This window comes from Mesocricetus auratus, unplaced genomic scaffold (genome assembly GCF_017639785.1).
Source record: "Mesocricetus auratus isolate SY011 unplaced genomic scaffold, BCM_Maur_2.0 Super-Scaffold_100676, whole genome shotgun sequence".
Lineage (NCBI taxonomy): Eukaryota > Metazoa > Chordata > Mammalia > Rodentia > Cricetidae > Mesocricetus > Mesocricetus auratus.
This window is the reverse complement of record NW_024429266.1, coordinates 181673595-181691704: the sequence shown is the minus strand read 5'-3', so window position 1 is coordinate 181691704 and position 18110 is coordinate 181673595. Positions and strand designations below refer to the sequence as shown.

General features: G+C 40.8%; 1 protein-coding gene across 1 annotated transcript in view; it reads right to left on the bottom strand.

Annotated features, from left to right (window-relative positions):
• A2m (alpha-2-macroglobulin) overlaps nt 1–18110 on the bottom strand; it is a 50223-nt gene that overhangs the window by 28088 nt on the left and 4025 nt on the right. Inside the window, exons 5-18 of the mRNA XM_040738370.1 lie at nt 17045–17065; nt 16617–16785; nt 15984–16068; nt 14218–14338; nt 13420–13534; nt 13166–13275; nt 11112–11273; nt 9769–9996; nt 9300–9363; nt 8195–8337; nt 6977–7126; nt 3974–4141; nt 3153–3231; nt 1825–1951 (exon numbers count right to left, since the gene is read on the bottom strand). Coding sequence (XP_040594304.1) covers nt 1825–1951; nt 3153–3231; nt 3974–4141; nt 6977–7126; nt 8195–8337; nt 9300–9363; nt 9769–9996; nt 11112–11273; nt 13166–13275; nt 13420–13534; nt 14218–14338; nt 15984–16068; nt 16617–16785; nt 17045–17065 — 1742 coding nt within the window. The remainder of the gene's footprint in view (nt 1–1824; nt 1952–3152; nt 3232–3973; nt 4142–6976; nt 7127–8194; nt 8338–9299; nt 9364–9768; nt 9997–11111; nt 11274–13165; nt 13276–13419; nt 13535–14217; nt 14339–15983; nt 16069–16616; nt 16786–17044; nt 17066–18110) is intronic.

The window sequence follows — 18110 nt, the reverse complement described above, 5'->3', positions numbered from 1 at the left end:
TCAGGGAAGAGATGGTGTTTGGATTCTCCAGATCTCTGATACCATGGAGAACAAAGAGAAGATGTGCAACAGATGAGTGCTTGTGACCAGTGCCTTTCTCCCAGACATCAGCACAAAGAGAACCATCGACAAGCATGCAACTCCTACTTTTGTCCTGGAGTAAGCTTGACCATATACTCGGTGACACTGTTTTCCCTCAGGGGACCAGACCCTTAATGTATTCATAAAGTCAGAAAGGCCCATGCTCCTTCTGCTGGGTGACTCCAGAGATAGATCAAAGTGTCCCAACGGTTCGCCTGTCCCTGGAAGCAAAAGGACAAGATTGGTCCCTGGACATAAGGACTGAAAGGATGTTCATGAGCACTATGAACAAGAGTGGACCCATTGTCACAGACCCTCTCCTTGGCTTTGCACAGTGTGAACCCAGCTCCTGGACTCTCCAAGAGGAACGAAGTGATAGGAACAAACACTTAACATGCAAACAATTTCCACATCTCAGCAGATCAGTTTCCTTCTCGTCTATCTCAAGGCGCTGACAGATCTTGGTAATTGCTGAGTTCCTGGTGACCACAATGACAAATAGGATGGTACAAACAAGCACAAAAATCCAAGAAATATCTAGAATCTTTGGCTTGGCTAGCTGGTGGAGTGCCTCTTAAATACTGGGATATCCCAATACCCCATGTTCAACCACAGCCACAATGTACAGACAAATTCTATGAAGAAATAATAAACTTGAAAAACAATCAGCCAAACAGATGTATATAGAACTTTCAGGGAAAATAACAGACCAAGAAGTCTCCTCAAGCACACAGAGGGTATTGTCCAGGGTAGATCACATGCTGTGTCAAGAAACAAGTCTCAACAACGTTAAAAAGCATGAAATCATTTTGGGTATCTTTTCTGACTAGATGGCTTCATTCATCAATTGCCGCACTTTAAGGAAGAATTATCATCAGCCTTTCAAAGACATCCAAAAATGGAAGTAGAGACCAACCTCACTCAGGTATCAAAGTCAGATGAGAAGCCTGGAAGAAAATCAATCTATAAGCCAATATCTTAAATAAACTCCTTAATAGAATACTAGCTAACTGAACCCAATGGGACATTAAAAACATTATGTAGTGACCACTGAATGAAAAACAGTGCAATCAGTGTGACACACCATACTAGCTGAACAGAAAATAAAAGCCTATATGATTATCTTAATAGGTATAGAATAAAAAGTCAACATCAGCTCATGATGTGAACTCTCAGAAAAGTAGCTATAGAAGGAAATCGTCTCCATATAATACAGTAGAGAAAACCTGGAAGCTTTGCCTGTAAGATCCAACACAAGATAAGGATCCAATCCCCACTCTTGTTTGACTGAGTACTGTCGAGAATAATTAGAGAGGAAAGAGAAGTCAAGAGTATCCAAGAGTTGGAAATGACAACGATTATCCCTGTTTACAGATTATCTGATCCCAAATGAAGAACATCCCCAAAGTTTATTTAAAAATTAAAACTATTAGAACTAATAAATAAACTCAGCTATGCTGTCAATACAAAATCAATATATGAAAGTATGTTTGCATTTCTGTACCAGTAACAAGCTATCTGGAAAAGACATAAAGACAATAATCCTATTTCTTGTGGAATAAATACTTAGAAATCAATTTACCCTAGGAGGCTTCTACATTGCTCAACCTTCGTGCTGCTTCTACAGTGAAAGTGAAGCACCATGTGAAGCAAATATATACATTAAAAAGGGAAAACTCACTACAGTTTAAAAACTGTCATTGATCTATATTTCTGTATCTTGTGTAAAAATAAGTTACTTACTTCACAACCACCAAGTCCCAGATCCACGTCTCAGGGAAGTATTTCCGTATAGTCTCCTTGGGAGATTGAGAAGCCTCTAGAAAATCCTCCATGGGGCTTTGGCCTAAGAGTTGGTAAGCAGCTGGCACTGTGGTAGAGAAAACAGAGTCAATAAATATGAAGACTGAGTTCAGGAGATGTTGTGCTGCCAAAGTGCTACCACTGAAAGATCAGGAGGGTGAGGTAGGAGCAATCAGGAAAGGACATATGGGCAATCAGGAAGGCTTCTGGAAGGAAGTGGCATTTCATCTGAATTCTGAGGCATTAGGACAAACTGAACCAGGGGAACAGAGAGACTTGGATTGTATGCAGAAGAGAAGGCCTTGTGGAATCTCAGGAAGCTACTGCCCATTGTGCCAAATGAAGAGACCTAGGGTGTTGGGAGGGGAGGAGGGCAGAAACCTAGGCTGCCATTGACATGTTCATCTATGGAAGAAAAGATGAGAAAAGGTGGTAGTGGTTTTTAGAAACAGTTTACACCAATGGAGGAATCAAGGCTAAAACAGTTCTGTACTGACTCTATAGTGAGTCAGAATGCCAGTCAGCTCTCCCATACTGAGACAGCCACTCCCTTTATGGAAATGTACACAGACAGATGTATTGATAGACAGTAGACACACAGGCAGATGACAGATATATAAGCTTCCTACAAATCTTAATAATAAAGGATTCCACAATTTATAAATAAAATATCCAATTCTCTGCAGTAAATATCACATAGAAAACAGATTCTCATCGAATGTTTTTCTAGACTTCCCTTTCTCCATACTTAACATGGCCAGTCACCAGTTAACAATATGATACTAAATCCATGCTGCCTACTACGATTCAGCAAAGGAACAGCTTATATCACTGAAAACAGTGAGGAGTCTTCATGGATACTTTAGGACCGTTGAAGAGCGTCTTTGCATGACTGGGAGAATGAAGCCCTGCTTTGTAAACAACTAGCAATGTTTCCATAGTTAAACTCCTGGGAACCATCCCTCTCCCTTCAGCCCCCTCATCTCTATTGGCAAAGACTGGTTCTTGGTGGCTGATTTCTTGACTCTTCAGAGGCCATCCTGTCTTTATTTTGTCCCTGTATTGGATCTGCACTTCTCTTAGGACACTGGTGACAATCCGCATTCCATGCTCTGCAGTGGTGGAGGGGTGACAATATCAGATTTGAGCTTATATTGTTATGAACATTATGCAATGGCCTTAATATATCTGAATCAAGTCTGTTAATTTTGGTCACATTTTATTTTTTAAAATTTTATCTTATTTGGTGCAGTATTTTCGGCACTAACCTCCTTTGCTGCCTTCAGGCTGTTCACAGACTTTAGGTTTACGGATATCTGAGTTGGTGAATACCTTCAACCCCATATCCTACAAAGGAGATGATCAGCTGGTCAGTGTATAGCCATATACACACCTCCTTTTGTCTGAATTAAACTTCCTGTGTTTGCATCTGAAGTGTGTAGAGTGCAGCCTTCCTGCCAGCCTGGTTCCAGAGCTGCATCAGTCCCAAATGAACACACAGGAGGCTATATTAATCATGAAGCTGTTGGCCGTTTGCTTGGTTTTTTTTACTGGCTATCTCTGACTTAAGTATTTACTCCATAATTGTTAATCTAAGTATTTCTCTTACTGGAGGAAGGGGTCTGCACCTCTTATTCCTAAGGCAGGTACATCATGACTGACTCTGCCTCTCTTTCCCAGAATCCTCCTTGACTCCTAGTATCACCTATCTTGCTTCCCTATTGGCCAACAGTGCTTTGTTAACATATACACAGGACTTCCCCATCAGAAGCAGAAATGTTAGCATGACTGTGGTGTTCATATCATTTTGTCCCATAAAATCACCCAACAGTAGTAATTGTATATGTGATACCTATAAATATTACAAAGCATGAATTTCAATAAAAAGAAAATGTCATTAAGCATTAAAACTTCTGGTCCTGATTCCCCTGTGTTTGGCAGATCTGCTCCTGCTGGCAACCTCAGAGAAATTACTCAATTACTTTATTCTGTTAGTTCCGATTGTGACAAGAAGGCATTGAAGCAAATAACTTTTCTACACTGGCCACGTTAAGAACCTTCAGAACTGTCTCTGCGGTAAGGAGTTTACCTTTAGGAAGCTATACATGTCTGCTTCATTTGTATTCACCACTGGGGTATACAGGATGCCATTAATGTACATGTTGTTTTGCTTGATACAGTTTTTGCTGTCTTCTTCCTCTAGATCTGCACCCTCAGGGAAGCCAGTGAGGTCTTTCACTGGGAGCAGATCATTAACCTGAAGGCAAGCACATAGGGCTAACTTATTGGTGGCTCTTTATTAAACAAGCAAACAAACCAACAAACAAACAGCATCCAAGAACAGCAGCACCAGCCTTCCCTCAAGCACATTTTCTTAAGCCACGGAAATCCTTTATATGAGGTTTTTATATCACAACACATTTTCATTTTGAATATGTTTAACTGTTTTAGAAAAATAGAACTAATATATTTCCCCATTTAATTAATCAAGGGCCATCATCCTTGTTTGTACCACTCAACAGCAAACACTATACTCAGTGCTAACAGGAGATGAAGCCTTAATGATTGAGTGATTGAGTTGTGCTACGGGTGACACAACAATATGGAAAGAAGGAAAGAGGTGACAACTCTGTCACTACCTTGTAGTTAGCAACCGGCTCTGCATAGAACGAAGAGCACATGTCCCAGACAGGACAAGTACTGTTCCCTCCCGAGGTTTTGTTCCAGATATAAATGCTCAGATCGTCATATAGTCCCTAAGTGCTGACCCCTGAAGCTCTGGACACAATGGCTTCAGTCTGTTCAGGGGAGAGAAGTAAGACTGACATGAAGTGCTGACAGATGCTCAGGTGTGCATTTAAGGGAAAAGAGACCATGGCCTGGAAAGACCCATCTGGGAGCATGTGGTGAGCCTCCTGAGTGACTCCTCCTCAGCCCTGTCCCCACAGTTTTCCTCCCCTGCTTTGTTTTATCTCCGAGACATATATTGTCCATTTCAATTACGAAAATGTAAATTCTATAAGACACAAATATCTGACTTTCCATAGCTCACGAGTAGGTCCCAGTACTTATATAGTTCGAAACACAGTAGGTGTTAATTACGAGTTTGGTGAATGACTACCAGGTGAAACTGTCTTATTAGCAAAATACCAACAAAGGGTTGAAAGGAGCTCATGTCCTGTTACAAATGCCTGAACATTCCTTCTTCACAACTACAGGATTACTGGACTGTCTGCTCTCTATCCTTCAAAGCTCTGACCAGAACAGAAATTACATTGTACATTCATGCTATTTTTCTACTTATTGAAATGTACTTACTATGTCCTTTAGATATATATTTCAACATTTTCTATTAGAATATCACTTGAAAAGACCAAGCAGTATGGACTGTGATGAGATGGGTCAGCAGCTGTGTCTGTCATGCAATGCCAAGGGCTCGAGTTCAGTCCCCAGAGCACACTGTGCAAGGACAGCACTGACACTTGAAAGTTGTTCTCTGACCTCTCCGTGTGATCTACCCTGGAGCACTCACACCCACACCCACATGGTAAATACACAACAATAATATAAGGTAAAAATTTAAAGATCAATGAGTTATGCTTTCTTATACTTCTGCTTCCTTTTTAAAATCTTGTTTGTTTGAGACAGGGTCTCTCTATGTAGTTTGGGTTGTCCTGGAATTTGCTGTATAGACCAGGCTGATCTTGAACTCACAGATGTCCTCCTGTCTCTGCCTCTTGAGTTCTGGGATTAAAGGTGTGTGCCACCACACGGTCCTTTTTAAAGTGTGTGTGTGTGTGTGTGTGTGTGTGTGTGTGTGTGTGTAAGTCAGAAAGTCAGAGAGCAACCTGTGTGAGTAATTCTGTCTTTCCAACCATGTGGAATCTAGGGATTGAATTCAAATTGTCAGGCTTGTCAGCAAACTCCTTTATTCGTTGAGCCTTCTTGACAACACTACTCTCATATTATTATTGAAGTAAAAATCTATTATTTCCTTTTGTAAGCTTTCATAGAAACTTCAACAAGAACATACTCCCTTTGGTCTCAGACTGAAAATGGGAAGCCTTGAGCAAGCTACACTTAGTACATCCTGGCAAGTAGTCATAGGTGATGGTGTTCCCTTTCATTGTGTCCTTCAACAGCTCTGTAGTCTCAAGTATTTAATTTTCAGTGTCGCTTATCATACAGTGATTTATTTTCTCAATTTTTATTCATCAGCATATCTTTTTGTCAGTAATGATGTTCACTTGTGATGTTGCTTATTTTACTGAATACCATTCTTATGAAAGTAGAAATCTGAAATGCCATTGAGTTTGTGAAGGCTTGGTGTAAGCAGACAGACTACCCAGATCCACTTCATGAAGTATTCATCTTCATTAGGCTTTCCAAGATGTTAAAACTGGTTTGAAAATAAATGTTATTGATTTTGTAGAGTTATGGGTTCCCGCCACTCTGTGCTCTTTTTACATAAGTATACTTTATCATGACTTTCCTGGTTCTACAATCAGAAATAACCCTTTTTCATTTTACACATCTGTACCTCTCTTGTAGCACATTTATAGTCTGCCTTGTTACTCCCACTAACCCCGGTCAGCACTGCTAAGCTCAGTGGCTCAACCACAGTCCCGGCTGGGTTTACATTGTCATGTGATCTGGAGCAAGACATGACATTGATGCTTGAATCATCTGTCTTTTTGGTTAATTTGCATTCCTTTTACATTTTCAAAATATTGATTCTCTGGTTCACTATACTAAGCAAAATACTTGCATCTTTTTTTCTTTTGCCTGCAGAAGTTAGTGGTGTGACAGGAAATGAGAAATAGGAGAGACTGTGTGTAAGCAAGCATCTTCCTCACTAAGCAAAGTGCCCGTCAGAGAGTTCAGAACTATTAACCTATAGGGAACTATAGTTGTTTTTTATGATTTTATTTATTCTTTGGGAATTTCATGTAATTAATATATTCTGATCATATTCTTTCTCTTCCCTCAATGTCACTATAGCTTCAATAAGTCTTACACCACTCAAGCATTTCTCCTTGATTCAAGGTCCTCACATGACTGTCTCTCATCTCCAGGACTGACAGGGACTTACCAAGGATACAGAGAGCTCAGCCTCAGGCTTCATAAGCAGCACACTTTGGTCCACAGCTCGTAGAGCACAGAGGGACAGTTGAGAAGCTTTAATATTAAGGAGGGTTTGAGTGGCCGGAAGACCTTTATTTGGCTTGAAGCTCAAATCCACCTGGCATATAGGAAAGAAAGGTCAGAAAACCCAATTTCTGTATTTCACCATGTGTCCCTTACATCTTTCAGGTTTTCTTCATCTCCAGCATGTAGCAGCTTTGGTTGTTTTCACAGTGGTTGGTGTTGTGCTACCCGAGTGAGGCTCTTTCCCTGCCTTGGAATTTCCTTTGATTCTCACCATTAGTTAGACCATTGTAGTGGTCTCTAAAGATACTTTGTGGTGCTATATTGTTTGTGATCTAATAAAGCCACTGGAGATCAGAATGCAAAGCCAGCCACACTAGTTAGCTATAGAAGTTGGGCAGTGGTGGCACACACCTTTAATTTCAGGACACAGGAGACAGAGGCAGATGGATCTCTGTGAGTTCAAGGTCACCCCGGGACTACACATGAGTGGATCAGTCGAAAAGAGAAACAGAGCTCACGCCTTTAATCCCAGCTCTAGAGAGGTGCATGAGGAAGAAGCAAAGTCAGTCTTAGGCAATTAGTCTCCAGCCACGTTGAAGAGAGCATAGCAGTCTAGGATTCAGAGGCCTGGTGGAGAGCAGTGCAGTCAGAAGATGCAATCTGAGGAAGTTCAGTGGATTGCCCCTTTGGTCTAAGCATTGATAGTCATGAAAACTCTCTAGTGACTGGACGCTTTGCTTTTCTGATCTTCAGCTTGAACCCCAATATCTATCTCTGGGTTTTTATTATTCATGCTACAATACTTCTAAAGTGTCTCTGATTATAGTGAGTGCTCACTAACTCTGAATTTGTGGGCTACAAAATGCTCTAAGCATTTTTGTTTGGGCTTCGTGTGGCCTTTCGACTTGCTTGCATACTTCCTAATATTCCACCACAGAGAGGAAAGCATTGGGAGCTGGGCTGTAAGTTAACAGTCAGTTTTACACAGAGAATTTTGAAAATAAGGCAATATCATGATTTCTTAATGTCACTCTGCTGTGACCTCTTAGAACATTGCTGGAATATTCAATTAACCCTTCACTCCACCCGCGTGTAAGAGAACGGCTAACACTAGGGATTGCTAGCTACAATTGTTGAGTTTATTATGGGAAGCACCCACCTTGTTAGCCAGACAGCTTCCAATCTCATATTTGACGGTATCTGCAACTACTTCGCCATCAGGCAGAATGATATAAAGGAGCAGTCGAGCCACAGGAGCAAGGTCTGGTGCCACGGGGATGAGTATGGAGAAATGGCCTTTTGCTGCAGCAGAGAGAAGGAGATGCAGCAACCATGGGTCAGACACATTCAGAGTGGAAACGAGAGTTACTCTATCACACAGAGTTAGTCTGGGCCTCTGACCTGGCCAGTGACTGCTCCTATTAGTGGACACAATGGACAGTGCACACAATAAATGCATGACTACCTTGCAGAACCCTGGCTCTGGAGAAGGCAATTACATGAAATCCTCTCTCCTACATAAATCATATACTTTTTTCTCTTTACTTTAGCTGGCTGACACGAGCCTCAAACACTACCTCAGGGAGTAGAGGTTTTGACTTCACCATCATTCATTCTTGATTCCTCATGCTAGGAGAGACTGATGGTAAGAGGTTAGCATGCTGTGCTCATGCTTGTGTCCTCTTTCCCCTGTGAAGCATATGGCGGTGCCCTTTTCTCCAGAAGAGGAAGTCTGCACTCCCACAGAAGCCAGCTCCGATGCCTATGGACACTGTAGTGTCTGCATGAAGTGCTCTTAAGTGCACTGTGCTGCCTCCATTTTGGCACCAAAAGATAAAAAGGTGCTCATTCATAGTTTTCTAGACCCTATCACACGGAAACGTTCAGATGTTTATTGTTCTATTATTCCTGAGAACTTTGGAAAATCACTACTAAGTTCAGGGGAGAAACACACACACACAGAGAGACACACACACATACACACGCACACACATACACACACACACGTGCGTGGAAGGAATGGGTAGGGAGAAAGGTAGAGAGAGAGCTTAGTGCAAATCCTGGTAAGTAGAAGCACCCAAAGTTTTCCCCATTTATACAACCCTAAAATGTCCTTCACATTGAAAAAAGAGTTCACAAATGTTTCTGGCTGGAAATTCTGAAATGACGACAGTATTGTCACGACCCTATTGTGACTAGATGGAAAAGAGTCCCTTTGGAAGCACCCCTGACAGTCAGGACTGCAGGGATGATGCTGTACTCACTGTCTCCTTGTTCCACAGGCAGTTCATGAGTCCCCGATCGGACAATGCCTCCCTTGGCCATTATCTGCAAAACAGGAAATTAAAACACTTCCAACAGAGATCTTATCCCAGCTTCCATTCTACGTGCTTGTCTTATTAAGCCGCTGCTGGAAATGATCAGCCTAGGAGAAGTCGGATTTTTAGGAAGAAACAAGAATAAGAAACCAAGGACTGGAGAGATGGCTCAGCAGTCAAGAGCTGTGCTGTTCTTCTAAAGGACACAAATTCAGTTCCCAGCACACAGAGAGGACAGCTCACAACCACCGGGAGCTCCTGCTGCAGGTACAGCCTCCCCAGACACTCACATGCATGACACACAGTCACAGATACACATATACATAAAAACCATAAGCTTTCAAAGGAAGTGAAAGCCATGATGTCCCCAGAGAGCCTTGTCTGTAGGCAGTAATGCAGTAAGTTCCCTTCTCACCAGGTAATAGAAGACCAGCTCCTTCAGCTCCTGCACAGCCTCTCCATTGAGAATGTAATGCGCCTGGACCTGCAGCGTTCTGTCACAGCACAGTTTATTAGACTCGGATTCCAGGTGCACAAAGCTTTTGCTTGGCGAGAAAACGGCATTGGCAGTGTGCCGCGCCTCCACATTCTTTCCTGCCAACCATCTGAATCCATAGCAGACATGGTTCTCCTTGTATTTGGCCTACAGAATTAGGAAAACAATGTTTCTTCATTGGATGGTAGGTCAGGAACCACTGACTTCACAATGCTCTGTAAGTTTACCACCCCTCCTTAACTAGTAGCTAGAAGTCTTTTCCTCTACAGTAGAAGTAAGAAAGACCCTTATTTTATCTGCCTTAAATATAGGCACGGTTGTGACTTTGCACCACAGAACACCCTGAGTTTGATATGTATACATCGGAAGGGAATACCATGAGCTGTGTGTCTTGCTGGTTAGTTGGCTTGAAGTCCCTTTGCTCCTTTGCCAAGCAGACTGACATCAGAGCTACAGAACCTCATCAGGGAGAGTAAACGCCAGTAACTAATTCACAAAGTAGTTGTATCTTTGGTAATTAGTTCCAATTGGGTTTATGAATACATGAAGTGATGTAACCTCATAGATTTGAGAAAATGACTGCAAAAAATCACTGGCCAGAGTTGAGTTGGAGAATTAGCAGATATCCTTTCTAGGATTATCTTAGATATGTGATGAATGCATTCTTTAGTTCTGAATTTCATAATATTTAAATCAGATTAAATATCGTATTTATTAACATAAACATGCAGAAAATGTTTTAAAGAAACTGGGTAGCACTTGGGAGGCAGAGGCAGGGAGACCTGAGTTTGAGGCCAGCTTGGTCAGAGCAAGTTCCAAGACAGCCAGGGCTACACAGTGGAGAAAAAAAAACACCAAAAAATTATTTTTTATGGCTAAAACATTTTCTTCTAGCTTTTAGAGATATACTTTATGTTATCATTAGCTATGGTCATGCAACTGGGCATCGGGGTGAACACTAATGCACACAGTGGCAAGACTGCTAAATTTTACAGACACTCCAGTTGTTTTTATTTTCATTTTATTATTTTGAGAAAGTAGCATAGTATTTTTCACAGTGTATGCACCATCTGACAAAATCAAGCACCCATATTTAATCACAACATTACTTTCTTGTTAAAACTATTAAAGCTGACCTTAAATTGTAAGTCATAGAGCTATTTTCTCTCCGTAGGACTAAATCACGATTTGGAGATTTCATCTCTTTAGGTTGCAATTTCCAAGACTTATGCATGCCATTAGCAACCTCTTTTCACACTCACCCTGATAGTGAGGGAGGTGCCCATGATGTTGTTGGTGTCGATGGAGAACTGCACCACGCCATTCTCATCAGTGGTAGCATTCGAGTGATAGTTTGCTTCATTTACTTCGATGAAGATCTTTTCCTGTGGGATAGGGGTGCCTGTCCCATCTACCAAGAGCACCTGCAGATTAAAAGCAAATGTCTGTCCCTAGGTACTGCATGCACACAATGCCAGGCACTGTGCTACCATCAAGAGGCTACAAGGTGGCAAAAGGGACAGATGCTAAATAAACATACCACTAATGTAAACTTAGTGAGTAGTAGTCAACACTAGGAAGAAAAATAAGGGTGAGGAGACACAAAGCAAAAGAACTTCAAGTTCTTAGTGACATGGCAGATGCATTGAGGCTCATTTGCAAAGACTATAGAGGACAAGAGTTATATAGTGGTAGAAAGTTTAGTTCAGACTCTTGTGGTAGACAAGATAACTTCCTGTGGCTTAATGTTACGGTGTGTCATTATGTATGCAACCGAAGAATTCTACTACAGGTCCCAAGTGTTTCTCCAGTTGACATATGTGTGCACCTGCTTCTCATCCTAGATGGTCAGCCTTCTGGAAAATAGGCAGATTTGATGTGTTTCCCATAGGACAAACGTAAAATTGAGGAGGCACACAGCATGAAATCAGGTTTTAAAAACTAACAGTTGTTACTACTGAACTCAGCAAAATAAATAAAGGATAGGTAGGTAGGTAGACAGATGATAGATAGATAGATAGATAGATAGATAGATAGATAGATAGATAGACAGACAGACAGATAAACAACCCAATCCCTATTATAAAGTTGGTGACTTATTTTTAAATGTAAGCTACTGAATTTTTTTTGTTGTGAGCCCAACCTTTAATGGCTAAGCCATCTCTCAAGCCCTACTTTGAAGTGTTTTTTGTTTTTAATTAACACATAGTACACATTTATAAAGTCCAATGTGAAATTTCAATATACATCTAAGCAGTGATAATGATGAGATCAGGATAATTGGCATATTACTTGTCTCATGTATTTGGTAGCAGAAAACAAAACAGTCTGATACGTATCAGTGTTCCTAGCAATCAAATATAGGTTTATTAGGAAAATGTCAGCTTCACGTGCAAACACAAGAATGGGCACGCAACTCTACCGTTTTGCCATCTGCTAACAGTTTTATGACAGATAACAAAGTAATTTCCCAGCATTAAATTACAGAATTGTAATATACTTCTGAGAAATTCTAAATGAGCTACACTTTGGTTTTAGGAAGTGGGTAAAGTTTCTGAATATGTTCTGCCACCATCACATAACTGAACCTTCCACAATGTACTCTGTTTCATTTAAGTCTTGTCCTGTCTTTTACAGTCTCCACAGCGAAGCAACCTTTTCATTAAAAGGCACCATACACAGTAGTTACACACTGAGGTGGACACAACTGTCACCTCAGACTTCTGGAGTCACAAAGGTCATTTGCACATCTGCTTACAATAGAAAAATCATAATGGAAAGTTGTCGCAGGTCTGTAAGAAAAGTCATTACAAACGGCTAGAAACCTCAAACAGTGCTTTACCTCTGGATTTAGGGGTGTTTAAAAGTGCATGTTTGTTATTACAGAAAACTAATGGCAATGTAATATTTATGAAAAACCCTATACACAAAGGAAAAACGACCTGCATATCCTCTTCCACACAGTCAGTGTTAGAAGGGCGGCATGACTTGTCATTATGAATTTTGATGGGCTTAGGCAATAATGTCATAAAAATCTCTAGGTAGTCATAAAAAGACTTACTGATTTTAAACAATGCTATTCTAAAAATGATTTTTAAAACCTTATCAACTTGATAAGCTTTTGGGATAAATTTAGAGACTCCTATTCAAATTTAAGACAAAAGCATCCTTTTTTTTAGTAAATCATAATTTTTGGTTAGTTAATAGTTATTTGGTTGTATCCTTTTTCCACTTTGGCTACATTGATTGACAGCACATTGTATTCATGATGTGAACCCTGATAACACATGGCTTGATGAACTGAAGAATACTCCACCTGTCCAACAAATGGGATCCCTTGTCTGAAATGCGAGTCTATGTTCACAAATGTCAGATTGGTTAGGGTTCTTGTGATTTTAGTGAACCCTTCTCCAGTCCCTTCCACATCTGAAACACAAGAGGAGATGTCCTTTTGTTGAAGGCCGCCACCCATGAGTGTCTTACACCATTGCCTCTTTCCTTACAGCTCATAATTTGGCCCAAGCAAGAAATCAATGTCATTTCTTCCCCCACACCCATACAACACACAACCTGTTCCTTGTTCTTGGATCTTGGCATTCACTTCAAGCTGCATCTCATACTCTTGCCTCTTTAGTTGGAAAGTCTTGGTTTTCAATAGCTGTGAGAAGCAGCCCTGGCTATCTAGCTAGTAACGGAGAAGATAAAAACACAAAAACATAATGCATATTACACTGGATAGGTCAATAATTGGTTAATGTGGAAGAATTTAGGAGGAATGGTAAAATAATCTAGGCATTTTATATTATGGCACATTATGCGCTATCCAGAGCATAATGGATAATTTTATATGATATCTTGTGTATAACTGACAGATATAATTCCTCACTGCCTGACATTGCCTAGAAAGAATAATTGAGAAATATGCTAATGGTTTGGATAATCTTACTGGAACAGTGCTAACATTTCTCCAAATGCTGGGTCCCTTCCTATGGCAGATAGCTGGCAACTGGTCATCTATCTGATGACCATCTCACCTCCCTGGCATCTAGTTGGGCATTATAACAGGTTCTTGCTTGTAGAAAGAAAACAGAACTGATACCCTTTCTGGGTCAAGGTGGTTTTAAAGATGTGTGGTGAATCTCCTCCTTTTACAAAGGATACCTGCCAAGGTTTTGGGTGGATTGACTTGTTATTCTGGAACATACACATTGGGCAATCACAAAAGACAAGCAGTTATTTTTTAGCTGAGTCATTTTTTTTAAAGTTTCTTAAAGGTATTATAGAATGTGCCCCGGGCTTAGCACCATGTTGCTGTTAACAAACAATGTGTTTGTTGTTAGCTCCCACAAGGCACAGCTCTGAGCCTACCTGTTGACTGAATTTCTCACAGAAAGCCAATGACTCTTCACCAAAGCAGCTAGAAGGATGACTGTACTTTCTACAAATTTTCACAGTCACATGTCCAGGAACAGGCTTCCCATAGGTGTATCTGCCATGAGAACGTTGCCAAATGACTCAAAGCAAGCACTGGACACCCTGTTGCTTTCTTCTGTAAGCCCCCTCGACTACACCACGTCTATTTTAGGGCTTCCTTCTGCCCTGTGCTCAGGTCATTCGTAACACCGGAAGCTGACAAGCTGACTGGACTCAGAAAACCTCCATGCCGTGCACAGGAGCTCACCTCACTCTTCTTTTGTCAGATATTTTTATATTGATTTCTATCATAAATTAATTTATTTTGATATACCTTTATATCCTAGGGTAGCCTTGAACTCAACCATCCTCCTGCCTCACTCCCCATTGTGTTAAAATTACAGGCATTTAGCACCATACTCAGTTTTTAACTTTAAATTTTCAGTATAGTCTTTAAAAAAGTGTTTTTGCTACAAAGGCTAAATAGAGTGCTTTGTTGGAAACATTAAATTAGGACACACACTATTAGGTTTCATTATGACATTTTCAAATAACACTTTTCTCGCCCGTTCCCTTCATCTTCCCTTTTCACTTTCATGCCACACGTAGTCTCTCTCTTCTTTTTCCTTCTCATGGTCTCCTAGTCCCATGACATGTGCCCATATCCATCCCTACTTACATGCACTCATGTGAACATTACAAGCTAGGACCCACAAGTGAGAGAGGATGTGTGATGTCACATTCTTAAGAGAAAAGTAATACCAATATACACAAAATTAACTTAATAGGAACTACAAACACTATCAAAAAAACTTATGAATCCAGACTATCAAACCATGTCTCCAGTGTAAGTCTCTATGTATATGCTTCCATGACTACTTACTTCTTATGAAAGAAATAGGGTTGTGGCATTAATGTCCTAAGTGATTGCTTTGTTTCCTTCCTTATTTGGAAATCTGAAGCATCCCCTGCCTCTGTGTGCAAGAGCATCACTCAGTAGTTACAGGGGACTCGGTGGCCATGACCCCAAGGAGCGGACAGTGTGTGTGCCTCATGTATGACTTCACGTACTTTTGCTTCCTATTCTGTTAGTGCCAGTACAGGTCTCTTGGGGCCCAAGGTCCTTCAGACATTTCTGTATTCAAAAGGCTCATCCTGAGAGTGCAGGTTCAGTCTCTGTGAAAATGTCAGTGGGGAGGAGGTGACAGCCTAAAGTTGCCTGGTGAGTGAAGTATCATCTTGATTCTGAATCTACTCCCTTACCCAATATTTGCAAGGTCAAATAAGTGACCTGTTGCTGGCTGAAATGCCTCTATAAGCTTCACTATTTTTCTTCCTCCTCAGTGTATTGGTATCACTTATGGCTAAGGGAAAGCCAGTATCCTTCAGCACACTTGCGTTCATGTGTGCGTGAGGTTGTGTGTGTGTGTGTGTGTGTATGTGTGTGTGTGTATGTGTGTGTGAGTGTGTTCAGCTCTCTCACTTACAGAGTCAATCCCAGCCCTGTGGCCTCTCTATAGTTAAGTAAGTGTTGATATAGAGAACATCAGAAGGGAACACCAAGGGAACAGAAAGAGGGAACAGAAGCGTGGCCTACAGTTGGGAACACTCCCAAGGTGCTTAAGTTTCCATGTTGCCCCTGCTCCTGGGGGAATCAGCCAAAGTGTCTCAAGTGGTGAATCTGCTTCAAAGAGCTGTTGCTGTTGTTTTGATCGACTCACATGCCACACACAGACACATTCATCTCTTCTTCCATGATGGTGATGGTCTCTGGCACTGTCACTTTCACTTCAAACTTGGGAAGCACTGTGGAGCACAATAGAGGAGGTTAGTGTCGCTCTGCAGATTTGAAGTCTTTAATGTTTCCTAGTTCTTTGTGACAATTCCCTAATGCTATTCTGGTGTTTTGTAAAGGTAACTTCTTCAATTTATCCACACTTACTTCTTTTTCAAGTAAAGATTTTGATTAGAGAACTATGGCAGTCTCCCTCTCCCTCTTCTCTCCCTCTTCCTCTCCCCCCTCCTCTCCTCTCCTCTCCTCTCCTCTCCTCTCCTCTCCTCTCCTCTCCTCTCCTCTCCTCTCCTCTCCTCTCTCCTCTCTTCTCTTCCCTTCCTCCCTCCCCATCTCACTACTGAAACAGTATTTTATTTTGGTCATTCAGCATTGCTACAAACAATCAAACTAAATTTTATTCACCAAGCACTGATGCCCCATTGGACTTAGATGTAATTGAGTCTACTCTAAGCCAAAAATCATCCATGGGAAACAAAAGGAATCTAAACAAACTCAAACTAGGAGCTGTAGATGTCTCAGTTATGAAAGACAACATTCCATGATTTTCCACGATCCATACCGAATTCCTCCACAGAGAAGGAGTGCTCTACCGTCCTGCCTGTTTCTGTCCGCATCACCACCTTGTAGGAGCCCTGAGGGGGCTCTGAGGAGAGGGGGAAGGACAACTGTTTGAGGCCACTCTCTAACTTGCAATTCTGCCATTGTGCAATGCGATTTCCTTTGGGGTCCTATAATAAATTAAATATAATTCATAGGAGTGCAGAGAACATCAGAAAGAAATCTATGGAAGCTTCCATGTTATCTATCATAAAGAGAGTAAATGACAAGGGTCAGAGGGCAGGTGAGTTCCAGCCATCCACTTCTGGGCAGGTTGGGGGCTTCTCCCTTTCCCAAAGTCTCCAGCATATGATTGTAAGAAGTCCACAAAGAAGGTTTCCTCTGAAATGACTGCTTTTCCCTTGACCGTGGACTACTTGTGTTGCTTACCTGAATGTACAGTAGAGGAATCTAAAAGAAAAGAAAGAATTGCATAATATTCCCAAATATGTGGAATAACTCAACACACACACACACACACACACACACACACACACACAAATATCTGTATATTTATTCTACCAAATTAAATTTTACCCAAGTTTTAATTTATTCATTTCAAGCAATTAATAGGTGATGGTAAGAATTCAGTACCCCAGATGGAGAGATGGCTCAGCGGTTAAAAGCACTGACTGCTCTTCCATAGGACCCGGATTCAGTTTCCAGCACCCACGTAGTAACTAACAACTGTCTGTAACTCCAAGATCTGACACCCTCATACAGACATATGTGCAGGCAAAACACCAATGTACATAAAATAAAAATAAATAAATTGTTAAAAATACATTTAAAAAACAAATTAGTAGCCATGAACAATGGATATATATTGTGAGCTATAGTTAGGAATAGGGTTTACTAATATTATCTAAAAGTTGTAGCATCTTTGTCAAGAACATTCCCTTGCTATGCAACTTTACAGACTGAAAAAAATGCATGGTGCTGAAGTAATGGCTCTTGAACCCAATTATTAATATTCATCATTAGGTGCTTCTAAGAATGAGAAAGAATAGGAATAGCTCCTCTACAACCTACATTTATTCACTTATAAAACTAATATTTATTACATATCTACTTATATGCTGTGTGTCATTCTAGATGCTGAAAACACAGCAGAATAGATAAGAACGACATGCCTGTCTGTCCTCATTCTAAAAGGGTGGACAGAAAACACACACACACACACACACACACACGCACACACACACTCACTCTCTCATATAATATGCATAGGGTTTGATATATGCGTATGCTTGTCACATATATATTGCACATACACATTAACCTGACAGAGTGGTGGCTATAATATTTAATTTTAGGTACAATAAAAGCAGAAGCTGAGAGACAAATATCAAAGTTACTGTAAGGGTCTTGCTTACAGATGCTGGCCAAATTGTAACAATTCTGGTAGTAAGACAAGGTATTATTCTGAGTCAACATGATTTTGTGTGAAGTAGGT